Source organism: Armigeres subalbatus, chromosome 2 (assembly GCF_024139115.2).
Source record: "Armigeres subalbatus isolate Guangzhou_Male chromosome 2, GZ_Asu_2, whole genome shotgun sequence".
Lineage (NCBI taxonomy): Eukaryota > Metazoa > Arthropoda > Insecta > Diptera > Culicidae > Armigeres > Armigeres subalbatus.
This window is the reverse complement of record NC_085140.1, coordinates 399035634-399049444: the sequence shown is the minus strand read 5'-3', so window position 1 is coordinate 399049444 and position 13811 is coordinate 399035634. Positions and strand designations below refer to the sequence as shown.

The 13811-nt window shown below is 36.4% G+C and overlaps 1 protein-coding gene across 17 annotated transcripts in view; it reads left to right on the top strand.

Annotated features, from left to right (window-relative positions):
- LOC134213259 (phosphatidylinositol 4-phosphate 5-kinase type-1 gamma) overlaps positions 1 to 13811 on the top strand; it is a 164941-nt gene that overhangs the window by 129384 nt on the left and 21746 nt on the right. For 14 of the 17 annotated variants that reach the window (XM_062692123.1, XM_062692119.1, XM_062692118.1 and 11 more), the window contains one exon: positions 8061 to 8357. The exons of the other annotated variants lie outside the window; for them this stretch is intronic. In XM_062692123.1, coding sequence (XP_062548107.1) covers positions 8061 to 8357 — 297 coding nt within the window. The remainder of the gene's footprint in view (positions 1 to 8060; positions 8358 to 13811) is intronic. 17 annotated transcript variants of the gene reach the window in all.

The following is a 13811-nucleotide window of genomic DNA, read 5'->3' as shown; positions in this document are numbered from 1 at the left end:
TAAATGGACAGTACTTAATTCCTCTTAGACGGTTGAATACATTCCACTAAAAGAGCTTTATATATTTTTCTGGATTCGAAATAATTTTCCGTAGAATTTAAGTATAGTTTTCTGTGAAAACTCGAAAAAAAAATACTGGGAAATCTGAAGGTTTGAAATTTAAAAGGATTTTCCGTTGAAATTCGGAGCAGTTCTGAGTAGAATTTCGGAAGAGCTTTCCGGAGAAATTCAGAAGATTTTTTTGTGGGAACTCGAAAGAATTTCTCATGGAAGTTGGAAACTTGATAAAAATCGTGAAAATTTGGAAGATTTTTTCTTTCAGAACAATTTTCTGTTGAAATTTAAAATAATTTCACATTTCACTTTTCTTGGAAAGTCGGAAGAGTGTTCCGTGTAAAGTTTGAGGAATTTTATTTAGAAATTCTGAAGTATTTTCCGTGGAATATTGCACTATGCTCCAGGATACAGATTAACGCGGAAAGATGCATTTTACGGCAAAACTATGTTTTGCAGAAAAAAAAGTGTTGTCCTACAAAATTAAGAAAGTAAGGCCATAATTATGGTGCTATCAAAAGGTAGGGTGGCCTATTATATAAAAAAAACACCGAGTACTGACATGTAATGTTGCACAAAGTTGTAGCGCAGCTTATTCCAATAAATTGTGCTAAAAAACGTTTTCTGTACCTCTTAAGTTGGCTGATTTAGAACAACCTTACCTACTTGGATTAGGGTGTCCCTTAAAAAAAGTATTTTTGATCTACTTTCTGTTTTCGATTTTTCGGAAATGTCGTCCTCGGGTGACTTTCAGAGCTAAAAAAATGCACCTTTGGATGGGTAAATATGCTCAATATCTTTTGCCGATCAAAAGTTATTTTAATTTTTCTGCCAAAATTACGTTTTTTTCAAAAATTGATATCTAAGTTTAAGGCAGACCAAAAAAATATGTTTACATGGCATTTAAAAGAGCAACTCATATTCTTTATTATGTAGAAAAATTGGAGACATATTATGTTTTTAGCTCAAGTTTTATCAATTTCACTAATGTCATATTTAAAAAAAAATAAATTTATGTAACTCGACAACGGAAAAAGATATAGACGATGTTTTTATAGCAAAACTTGCGCCTTGACATTTGTGACAAATGAAAAATAAAGAATCTACAGCATTAACACTTTTTATAAGTTTTATCATTTTCATCATTATCATTGCAAGATTAACGAGAAAAGATGCATTTTCGGCCTAAACTATACTTTTAAGAAAAAAAAATCTTTCTACAAAGTTGTTCTGGATACTTGCGCCCTTATTATGAAGTTATCGGAAAAAAGGGTGGGTCATTTTATAAAAATGTAAACAAAATATCTTTTTATTTTGCGAAATATTGACATAAACGGTTCTACAAAATTGTAGCGCAGCTTTTTCCAATCAACTTTGCTATATAAACTTTTCCTGTAGCTGTTAAGCTCACTTGATAAGAGCAATTTTATTCATTAAGATTAGGGTGTCCCTCAAATGTAGTGTATAAATAAGTGCTGCAGATCCAGAAGACGTGCGCATGTTTGTGCTTGCAAGGGCTGATTGTTATCAAGAGCAATGCCCTTGCTAATATTGCGATCACGGCTATATAAATGCTCAAACATGTTCAGCGTCACATTTATTGAGGAGAGGTAAGGTTTTGATGATCCGTAAATTTAACACGCACGCACTCACACAAACGCACAAACACATTCACATTATACACACATACATATACACAAATACATACATATACTGATGGACATGAGTGTTCGTCATGTTTTCATAGTAGCTCTATTAAAACATGACGAATACTTTTGTCTATCAGTGTAGACATATAAACACACATACACACTCATATACACACATACACGCTCATATACATCATACAAAAAACATGTACACGATTTTTATCATATAGTATTAGGTATCTATATTATTGGAAGCGTTTGGTACGGGAGGTCCACGCTTTCTTCCTTTCCCCTCGATTCCAAGCTATTGAGTGACTTTAGGTATTCCTGAAGTCGCTCAATATCTAGGAGTCATCTCTGCGGTACATACTGCGTAGTTGGCCTGGCCATATGGAAAGAAAAATGACGGAATTCAGAAACCGTCACACAATGGGATCCTCCTGAAAATAGACGATCGAAAATGTGTTGACCCCCTAAACGGCATTTTTTCGCCACGGTGTCTTCCTAAGGTAGTCTCATATTTTTTCCCTGCATCAGCAGGAATAGAAATTTCAAGGGTAAATTTACTGGAATACCCGAGCAAAAAATTAATTTACTGAGAATTTTTTTAGAGGGTTGATGTCTTCAGCAAAGTTGTAGAGTATGTTATTTTGAACTTCTTTGCTGAATAAACCTTATACTTTGGACTAACATTTGTAGGAGAAATCGGTTCAATTTGGTAAACTAACCTCAAAATCGGGTTTAGGTTTCCCATGTTTTAGTTTCAATTAATCAACTCAGTATGTTCTGTGAACTTGTATATCTAAGTAAAATATAGCAATTTAAGGAGACTTCAGCAATATACAATGAGAATATGTGATGATATAATGATTATTAGGTCAAATAGGTGCCATTTTATTCAATGTTTATTTTTTCAATTGGCACTTCTTGGCACCTAAATTTATAATAATTTGTTAGCCCATTTCGTTAGCACATTTCATTCAATTGGTATTTTTAAATGTCTCAAAAATCAAGGAAATCAAACTGTTTCGTGAAGTAGCCAAGCAAAATCGAATAAATTATAAGATCTCGTATTTTTTCTTCAAAGTAGAATTCTGATGCTTTCATTTCATAATAATAGATTGAAAATCGGTTCAGTAGTTCAAGCGTTTGGATTGTTGACAAAAGTAAATATTCGAAAATATCGTTTTTATAGAGATGGTATATCGTAATGCAGGTACACGTACAGCAATATCAGGTGAAACCGATTTACGACCTTCCAGAGTTTTGCAAAATTTGGTTGAATTGTTGAATTATTCCTCTACGAAAATTAATAGATCCGTTGTTTTATTGTTTGGCCATTAGGGTGAATAATTTTGAAACAGTATTACCATTATCAAAAATTTACTTTTGTCAAAAATCCATAACTTTTGAACTGCTGAACCGATTTTCAATCTATTATTATGAAATAAAAGCTTAAGAGTGCTTCTTTCAAGAAAAAATAGGACATCTTACGATTTCCTTGATCTTGCTTGGATAGTTCACAAAACAGTTTGTGCTCCATAATTTTGGAGACATTTAAAAATACCTATTGGATGAAATGTGCCTTATGAGACCCGATAATTATTTATCCCCTACCTCATTCTAGACATAATGGGCTAACAAACTTTTAAAAATTTAGGTGCCAAGAAGTACTAATTCAAAAAATAAACTTTGAATAAAATAGTACCTATTTGACCTAATATCATTATAAAACATGGAAAACCTAAAAACCCGATTTTGAGGTTAGTTTACCAAATTGAACCGATTTCTCTCACAAATGTTAGTCCAAAGTATAAGGTTTATTCAGCAAAGAAGTTCAAAATAACATTCTCTACAACTTTGCTGAAGACATCGACCCTCTAAAAATTTTTCTCATAAAATTAATTTTTTGCTCGGGTATTCAAGTAAATTGACCCTTGAAATTTCTATTCCTGCTGATGCAAGGGAAAAGTATGAGACTACCCTAGGAAGACACCGTGGCGAAAAAATGCCGTTTAGGGGGTCAAAACATTTTCGATCGTCTATTTTCAAGATGATCCCATTGTGCGTCATTTTCCAGGTTGCTTTCAAGTATTGGCCACGCATGTATGAGATTAGATTAGATTTAAGATTAGGGTGTCCCTCAAAAAACAATATTTTTGATTTGCTCATTTCATTTTTTATTTTGCACAAATGTCACTTTCTGAAGACTTTTGTGGCTTTTCAAAAGACGTGTTTTGCTATTAGAACATCGTCAACATCTTTTTTTTTTGTCATATATTCCGAGCGTTTCGAGGACCGCGTGATCGTTCTGCGTCGGATAGAAAACATAAACAAACGCGCACTCAAAACACGATCGAACGCGCTGTGATTGATTAACTTTCCGACCGCACAAAACAGAGCTTAACATCTGGATTTCGCGAATGTTCTATATCCGATGCGAAACACGTTTAATCACGCACTGATGGATAGCACTGATTGGTTTACTTTCTGACCGCACAGAACACATTAGAACCCGGATCTTGCGAAAGTTTCACGTCTGATACGAAACACATTGATTGATTTACTTTCCGACTGCACAAAACAAAATCAGCCACTCGAATCTTGGAAAAGTTTTGCGTTATTGGTTTACCTTTCGACTGCACTGATTCCTGATTCCGATCGCACAAAACAGAATTAATCACCCGGATCTTGCGAAAGTTCTGCGTCCTATACGGAACACGTTTGATCACGCACTGATTGATTTGGTTTTTGATCGATCGAAACAGAACTAATAACTCGAATCCCGTGAAAGTTCTGGGTACACGTACGAAACACGTTTAATCACGCAGTAATTGTTTTACTTAGCGGCCGCACTGATTGATTACTTTTTTATCGCACAGAACAGAGTTAATCATCCGGATCTCGCGAAAATTCTGCGTCCGATACGAAACACGTTTGATTGACCGCACTGATTGATTTACTTTCCCACCACACGAAACAGAACTAGTCACTCGGATCTCGCTAAAGTTCTACGTCCGATACGAAACACGTTTGATCGCGCACTGTTGTATATTCATTCGTACTGCACTGAATGAATTACTTTCCGACTGCACAAAACAGAACTGATCATAAAGATCTCGCGAAAGTTTTACGTCCTATATGAGATACGTTTAATCATATACTCACAATTTTTCGTGGAAATTCGAAGGTATTTCTTGTGGAAATATGGAACATTTTTTCCTGGAAAGTCTGATGAATTTTTCATGGAAATTCGAAAGAATTTTGCTTGGAAATTCAGAAGTTTTTTCCGTATATTTTTTAAATAATATTCCTTGATAGCTCAAATACAGAAGAATTTTCCATGGCAATTAAAATTATTTTTTCTTGGAAATTCAAAACAATTTTCCGTGGAGGATCGGTAGAGTTTTGCGTGGAGTTTCAGAAGTATTTCCGGAGAAAATTGAAATAATTTTCCCCGGGGGAATTTTCCGCGGATATTCAGACATTTTTTTCCATGGACATTCGAAAGTATTTTCCATGACAATTAAGAAAAATTTTGCTTGGCAATTCAGAAGTTTTTTTCTGTGGAAACTCGGACTTGTATATCTGTTCCGTTTTTATTAACACGGTCCGTAAGTTTCAGTTGACAAAATCATATCTCGGCACATTAAAAATGATGTATTTTTAGGAAATGTAAGATTTTCAAGTTCTAACATTTTTGGATGCTAAGGGATTGTCCATAAACCACGTGAACATGCTAGTCGGAGGCAAGGGTTAGTGAAAAGGGACCAAAGCTATTATACATATGAAATTTATATCGATCATGGTGGCTAGTTGAGGATCCTGGCAAGTAAGGAGTGCATCAAGGGAACGTCCATAAATTATGACATGCAAAAATTGACCATTTTCAATCCCTCCTCTTTTCATTGTCCCGCTTTTTGTATGAAATCTCCGAAGAATTGATATGAGTGGTCACTATGGTGGTTCAAAAAATCGATTTTGCTCCACAGCACTCATCTGGTTTTTTATCATGTTCTAAGTGTCCTCTGAAAATTTTAGCTCATTTGGATTAAAATTTATTTAGCACAAGTCGTTTTATTTTTTCATTATACTGTCAATGGTGTCTAGGTCACACTTCTAGAAACCGTCTACCTCCCACTAGAAGCGTGACGCAATATATGGACGTTCTCTAAGATTAGATGGCATCCGTTGATAGCATAACAATAAATTTGATAATATATGATCTCCTTAACCCTTTCGGGAAGGATTGGTCATATATGCCCAGCCGTCTAGATTGGCTGTGAAAAAATCACAGAAGAGAGCTAGGTCCCTAGTTTCTTCAGCAAAAATGTTCATCAGGATGTCAGGATCCAGGAAAAATATTGGAGGTCAAGCTTGACTATACCCTGAAGCCCTAGATATCCAAAACCTTACGAAGATTTTGCTTCTGACAGCATGCAGATGGATTTGTAAATCCAATTTTCTCGAATACGTGATGTTCAAGGTACTTCAAAACATTCCCAAGTTCAACCCAAAGTGTCTACGGCTTTTTGCAATGTCCTCAACATCGGTTTGTACACAACCTAGTTCAATAAACATATTTGCACCAACCCAATTTTCTTGAATATGAGATGTTCAAGGTACTCCAAAATATTCTCGTGTTCAGCTCAAGGTATCTATCAGGTCAATCAATCAAGGTTTTTGCAATGTTTTTATCTTTGGCATATACTCAATATATCCAATAGGAATAATGTCAACCCAATTTTCTGGAATACTGGGTGTTCATGGTCTCACAAGATCAATTATGACTTTTGCAGTGTCCTCATCGTCAGTATGCGTTAAATCCAGTTCAAAAAGCATATGATCCTAACTTCTATGAAGATAAGATGTCCAAGGGGTCTCCAGTAAGCCTTGCGAGCATAGGCGTAGGATTACCAATCCGGAGATGGTGAGTTAGATCGGGTGGGAAACATTCTAGATTCCCTGGACATAGCGTTTGCTTTGTACTTGCCCCACAAGATACATACTCATGCAATGGCGGACATAGCAAAGCTTTCAATTATTAACTGGGGAAATGCTAATAGAATATTAAGTTGAAAAGACGGGCGAGTTCCAGTTGGAATGTAGAGCCATAGAGCCAAGTTGTCACTTTTATTTCGATGAAGGGAAGTCGGTGAATCTTCTCTTGTTAGTTACGGTCATATTACCGCTACTGCATGAAATATTATGAATATAATATTCGGTCAAAAATTAACCCAAGTTATCCTATTTTAAAAGTTAAATCTTTAAAAAATTATATATTTTCTTGTTGATGAAAACGGAATAAATTAGTTAACGAAATCGAAGCGTGACAAAATCGGAAATATTTTCCTTGGAAATTTAGAAGAATTTTCCGTGAAATTTTGGAAGAATTCTCAGGGTAAATTCCCTGAGAAATGGAAGTTCCGTAAAGAAAACGGAACAATTTCCCGTGGTAACTCGGAAGAATTTTTTTCTGTGTGGAAAACTATCAAATTTTCCGTGGAAACCCGTGGACAGTATTTTTCGTGGAAATTCAGCAAAATTTATCGTGGTCATTCAAAAGATTGTTTTTGAGAAAGGTATTTGTTAAGAACCAGAGTTGTTCCTAATGTGTTGTAACGCGGAAATTTCCCGAAGAATGTCTTTTGATATGTGGAGAAATTTACAACCCGAAGAAATAAAATAAAAATCACAGCTTAATTCGGTTTGATTCTCAAAATCATACTGAATTTTAGCGCATTTTTAAAATTTCTGTTGATTGTATCAACCATCATCATATTATTTCCAATAATTTTCTGTGTCTGTTGTGTCGGGAAATTTATGTGGTTGCCAATTGTGGCTTTATTAGAAGGTTATTGCGCCGAAAACCAATTACAAAAATACTCTCTATTTCAGAAGCATTATCTTTTTGGTGATGTTATTTTTTTCATTTTTACTGTTGATGAAATCTTTTAAAAACGCGAGGAAAAGAGCAGCCTTTATGATGCCTGTTTATGGATTCTGACGTGTGAACCCTTAAGATGAACATAATTTTGATTATTTAGTTGATTGATCTAACATTGTTTAAGCCGTTGTTAATATTTCTCTGAGATTTTATTTCCAAAGTTTGCAGAAGATACCTAAGCCATTGGGTGTCGAGAATCATTGCAACTAGGAATGTCAATTTCATTGCAAAAATAAAAGCTCATATATTTGATAATAATGCCGCTTAATTCCATACGCTATCATTTTCTTCCATGCTTTCCGGACCTGCGCTACCTCTTCCGTAATGATCATTGTCTCACTGTTGTTAACCGCGTTTGTCTACTAAATCCGGTCCGTTGACGCTAACTAACCGTCGCGTCGCACACACAGTGGACACAGATACGGCGTCCAGTGTGTACTCGGCAACCTCGACAACGCCCAGTGGCGGCGGTCAGACCGGAACCAAATCGGGTACGGTGAAGATGAGCTCCGTAACGCCAACGATGCCACCGCTGAAGAAGAAAACCACCATTGTGAAAACTAGCGTTCCGCCACCGGTGCCGCCACGCGGGTCACCCAAGATGAGTAAAGCGGGCATGAAGGGTGGTGGTGGCGGCGGAGGACCAGGAGCGACCGGTTCCCTACCGAGCCAGTCCAGTAGTGGGCACCGGGGACGGTCCAGTGCAGGTGTGTTTGTGCAGAATTAGTACGTTTGAGTTTTTCTCCCCATGTTGATGAAGTAGCAGATTGTTGAGTAGAACTTGTCTTCAGCATTGAATTTGCATGCCTTTTAATTTTGGTTTTGTTGTTGCATGAGTTAGATTGAACAATATCATTTGTTGAGTTTTAGTAGAAGTTTTGTTTTCGATTTTTACTAGATTGTTGAATGTTTTCATATTCCACCTCTGCTTATTGGATTGATTAGTAGTTGTCGTTGTTCATATGTTGACTCATTAATTGTGCTGATGTTTAGGTAAACCTACGAAGCACCGTTTAAATCCGCCGACTTCTGTTTCACAAAACCCCGGACCAAAGGAAAATGACACTGACTATACCAGATCTCCGAATAAAGTACTTAGTTGGCTAAGCAATCACGATTTCCGGGTAGCTGAAAATGGAGAACATATGGATGTAGCGCAGAACACCGATCAGAATGCAAACCCAGTGGAGATCCAACCTTCTCCTGATTCAGAGACTAAACCAAAAAACTTTGAACGTTCGTCCACGGGAGTAAGCAACAGTTTGACGTCTGCGAATCGAACTGATATCAAAATGAAGAAGACATCCTCAGTCAAACGATCTGAGTCAGTGCAGGAGAAGATAAAAAAGTTTTCCATGAAAGACGAAACCGTGCCCGTACCGGTGTTCAAAAAACCTACCTTTGTCATCCCGAAGATTGTTGAGAATCCTAAAGTGGATGATAATAATAATAAAGCAGTTAGATTTGTCCCGATGGCAGAGCGCATCCAGGAATATGAAGAAGAGTTGAACGATGAACTGGTTCTGTCGAAACTGCAGGATGTAGTCCGAAGTAGGCGGGAGATGTTTGCATCGCCGAATTCAACCCTCGAACGTCCCCCGAATGTTCGACAGAGGAAACAAAAAATGGGAAATGGATCACTCGTGAAGCATGTTCTTATAAAGCAAAGGAATTCTTTTAACAGTTCATCGAATCCAGTGGATATTCAACGCAAAATAGAGGAGATTGAGCGAGAAATTCGTGAGAATGAAACACGCATGGAGCAGATGGCGCCTGCCCCTGTGGTGGACACTTTGAACCGCCCACAAGCTGCCAAAGTCACCAAGAATGACAGTTTTCTGTCTCGCTTGAAGCCGAAATCGGTGGCACCCCTAGTGGAGAAACGTTCGACTGAAAAGTTGCATGTTCTGCAGCAACTTGGACTGCCACTGAGCGAGAATCACGATGTCGAATGCTACCTCAGCCAATTCAGCTTGGAGGGAGAATTCGTCTGATGTAAACTTTGACGAAATGATTGGCGTCAAGCGGGAGCTTAGTTGTTGTTGGGTTGTCCCTTTTTCTATTTAGTTATGTTTCGTTGGTTTCGAGCTTATGTCGCCTATCTTTGGTTCTGTAGTTGACATTGATGCGTTATGTCCTCCAAATCGTAATAATTATTCCGCAGTTATTATTTTTTGGTTGAGTTAAAAGTATTGCTAAAACTTATGTTGCGTAATAAACTACAAATTCAAAATTTGTAATTGTAATAATTATCACTCAAACACTTTTCTATACATATTTTGTATTCAAGCACCAAACAAACGAATAATATTTTGTTAATAAATACGTTATTTCTACCCAATTATACACAATTCTTCAAGATTTTAAAGCAAAAAAAATGAATGTTTTTCATACAGATACTGTATTGAAATAATACAAAATTGTGAGATTTCAGTACAATGATTGTATTAAAATCTTCCGAAATTGTATATGCCAACATTGTATACAGATTTTGCAAGGTTGCAATGCAGAACTGTATTAAAATCGCTTTCCATTGATTTAGCTATTATCCGTAATATTTAGTATATTGGTTTAGCTCAGATCATAGCAATATCTCAATATGATGTTGTTTATATACGATCAAAATATTTATAACATTTATAACATATTTATAACATCTGTTCTAATAGTTTGCTTCCAGGGCTAGCTTAATTTTTTTTTTCATTGTAAACTTTACCCGATTGGTTCATGAGGCACTCTGTTTCAAAGTTATAGGCCGAAAACCGAAGCAGAGTCGCAGCGCTTCGGGCGAAACGCGATTATCCTGATACTTTATCTTCGAAATTGGCGGACATCATAACTAAAAAACGGCTCGTCCACAATTTTAAATTCTACATAATTTATCCTGTCATCGTACGTTTGTCTTCATCTTAAAAATGGTTGTTTGGTTGTGTTTAAAACATTGCCAATTTTTCATCAAATGACAGGAAATATATCGGGAAACTGGAATAATATGGATTTTGTTGTAGCTCTAACGTTGAGGCCTCTAAAATGTCCGCCGAAGCAGCTGTGTAGCCATCGAAGGAGCTGTCTATTGCAGGGCAGAAATATTTGTTTTTGTGACGAAAAACTGAAAAATAATCATGTATTTCGTTTTTGTTTTATAATTTTATAGAGGAAATGACGGCTTTGGCAGGGTTTGTTCTATTATTGACAGGAGGTTTTCTATAACTAATTGGTCGGGGTTCAGCCAAAACGCACCAAGCGCCAACGAAAAATTCCCCATTTTTCTGCCCAAACTTTCGTTTAGCAGATTAAATTGATCGCAAATCGTATCGGATATCCCTCCAATAAATGAGGATATCTTATTGCAAATGTACGCTTGAATTGATATGAAACGATTTCCGTTGTCCTTATACGAACAAAATATCACAAGTTAGTCATAAAGCCGCTTGATGCGTTTTGGCTGAACCCCGACCAATTATGCTTAATTTGGCCTAAAAATTCCTTGCATATCAAAGAATATTGTAACCAAAATTCATTAAATTTGGTCAAAAAAAATAGAACAAAACCTCTCAAAGCCGTTATCTCTCCTAGCTATTTTTAAAAAAAATCCCGAAAATTACTTTTTTTCAGGCCACCACAGTGTACTAACCCCTTAATTTTATCAAGCTATTCATTTGTTTAAAAAAATATTGCGAATAATGATTTAAATTGTCTAACGACAACAACGGAAATAAAATTTGGACTTCTTTTTTTTAATTTTAGAGGAACGACGTACAATATGTATACTTGGCTCGTATCAGCTTGGTTCAAAACTCAAATTGTGAATAATTCTCTCAACACATCAATAATACAAATTAGTCCGCAACTAATGTGAAAAACTACAGACTAATGTAAAGGAAAAAGAGAAAAGTCGGGTCAAGTACGAGACACAGAGGACGGCCTTACAGTTGAGGGCGAAATACGTATCTGTAAATATTACAATGTGGTGGAAACGAAATAGTACTAAACTCGTCTTATGACAGGTGAAGTCATTCCACTGAAAAAGCTTAATAATTTTATTAAGAATAAACTGCGATCATTGAAGAGGCAGTACAAACAAGCCATTTTTTAGAAGATGACAGAAAACAACTTCCTTCAGAGCAGGCGACAGAAGATGAAATGGACAATAAAAAAGTTGAATGTTTTTAAGTAGACATTATTGCTCGTGTAGGGTGCTTAAACGATTTTGTTTGCCATTTTAATAATCCTCCTAATTTTTTAGCAATTTTGGATGTAATTTGACTGCGCACACGTCATTTAAAGTATGTATGGAAATTACTGTGAAAACTGACCCTTATGTGTAAGACCGTTCCGTGAGGTGGCCCATGAACTATTTACATATAATCAACACATTGACTACATAGAATACTTCTCAAGCTGAAAGGCAGTTGTTGTTGCGAAGCGATTTCTCGTTTGGAAGCCAAGTTATGAAGAAAACTAAAATGCTCGTTATTGATATTGATGTTTTTCTTTTACGTGTTAAATTGAATTTCCCTCGATTCTGTATTTCCTTAATGACTTTTCTTGCGAGCATCAAATCGTTTCGCAACGGCTTGTTTCCTTGTAAAATTTTCGCATATGTTTTTAGAGCTTGAAGGGAAGCGTTGGGGAACAGTTTTCCATGAAAGTTACTGTTTTCATAGTAATTTTCATACACACTTCAAACCGCGCGTGGTCACTCAAATTACATTACATCCAAATTAGCTAAAAATTTAGGAGGATTATTAAAAAGGCAAATGTAATCGTTTAAGCATCGGGGGGCAAAAAAGTCAAAATTTGAATCACTCTAGTAAGACACCTAGAAATCGCCTTCACCCCAGTTTCCGCCCACCAATTTTAAAATCTTCATTTCTCGAAAACTAGTTGTTGGAAAAAGGTTATAGTTCAAGTTTTATTATAATTGTTTGATAATTGTATGGACAATTAGAACTTTAACTGTTTCCAGCTACTAGTTTTCGAGAAATGAAGATTTTTTTTTATCTGTTATTGAGGTTTTCAGCCACTACGAGACGAGCCAGCCTTGGGCTGAAAGTCTCGCTAATACAGACAGCTTTCACCCTAGAATGAAGATTTTTTAATTGGTGGGCGAAAACTGGGGTAGGGTGATTTCTGGGTGTCTTATCCTACTTTTGATCATATGACACTATACTAATTAGAATATTTAGTCGAAAGACCATTCTAAAGAAGAAGAAAAATCATTCTAAAGGTTATTGATTTTACTCATTGAAATTTTGTTAGTAGGTACAATGTACATATTATACATATGTACATAATGTACATATTACGGTACATATTATTTGAAGCTGATGACGTTTGTCGCATTTCGCATTGTCGTCTTTTTCTTTAGAAGTACCCCTTCGAACTTTTGCATTGATTGAGGTACCCCCTATTTTTTTCGCTGTAAATTAAAATAAGCGTTACTCTCAAGAAAAATAGATGTGAAAACTAACGGGATATATGACTCTTTAAAAAATTGTCTGAAATAATTGTTATTCCGTGAAACTTTCCAATTAAAGTTATCAAGTTATTAAGTTTTTAAGTGTATCAATTTTCCTACACGACTTTAAGGACTTTTGGAGACTTCTGAGCCTCTTAAAAAAGGCTTCCAAAACTCTTCAAAGGAGGCTACAGAGCATCTTGAAAGGAATCTTCTCAGTCTCTTGAAAGGAAGTTGTCAAGCCTCTGAAATTAATAACTCCGAGCGTCTTGAAAAGAGGTTTCCGAGCATGTTGAAAGGATGCTTCCGACAGGCCTCTTAAAAAGAGGCCTCTGAGTATGCCCCTTTACTTTCAAGCCCCTTGAAGGAAGAATTCCACGCCTCTCGGAAGAGGAGATTCGCGTCTCTTGAAGGAAGGTTTTCGAGCCTTTTGAAAGGAGGCTTTTGAGCTTCTTGAAAGGAGGTTTCCTATCCTCTTGAAAGGAGGCTTCCGGGCCTCTTAGAAGGAGACTTACGGGCCTTTTGAAAGGAGGCTTCCGGGCTTCTTGAAAAGATACTTCAGAGCCTCTTGAAAGGAGGCTTCCGAGCCTCTTGAAAGGAGACTTACGGGCCTCTTGAAATGAGGCTTCAGGGCCTTTTGAAAGTCTCGGCAGCCTCCTATTTATCGAACGGCTACTCAGTTTTACAATTTTTACAACGA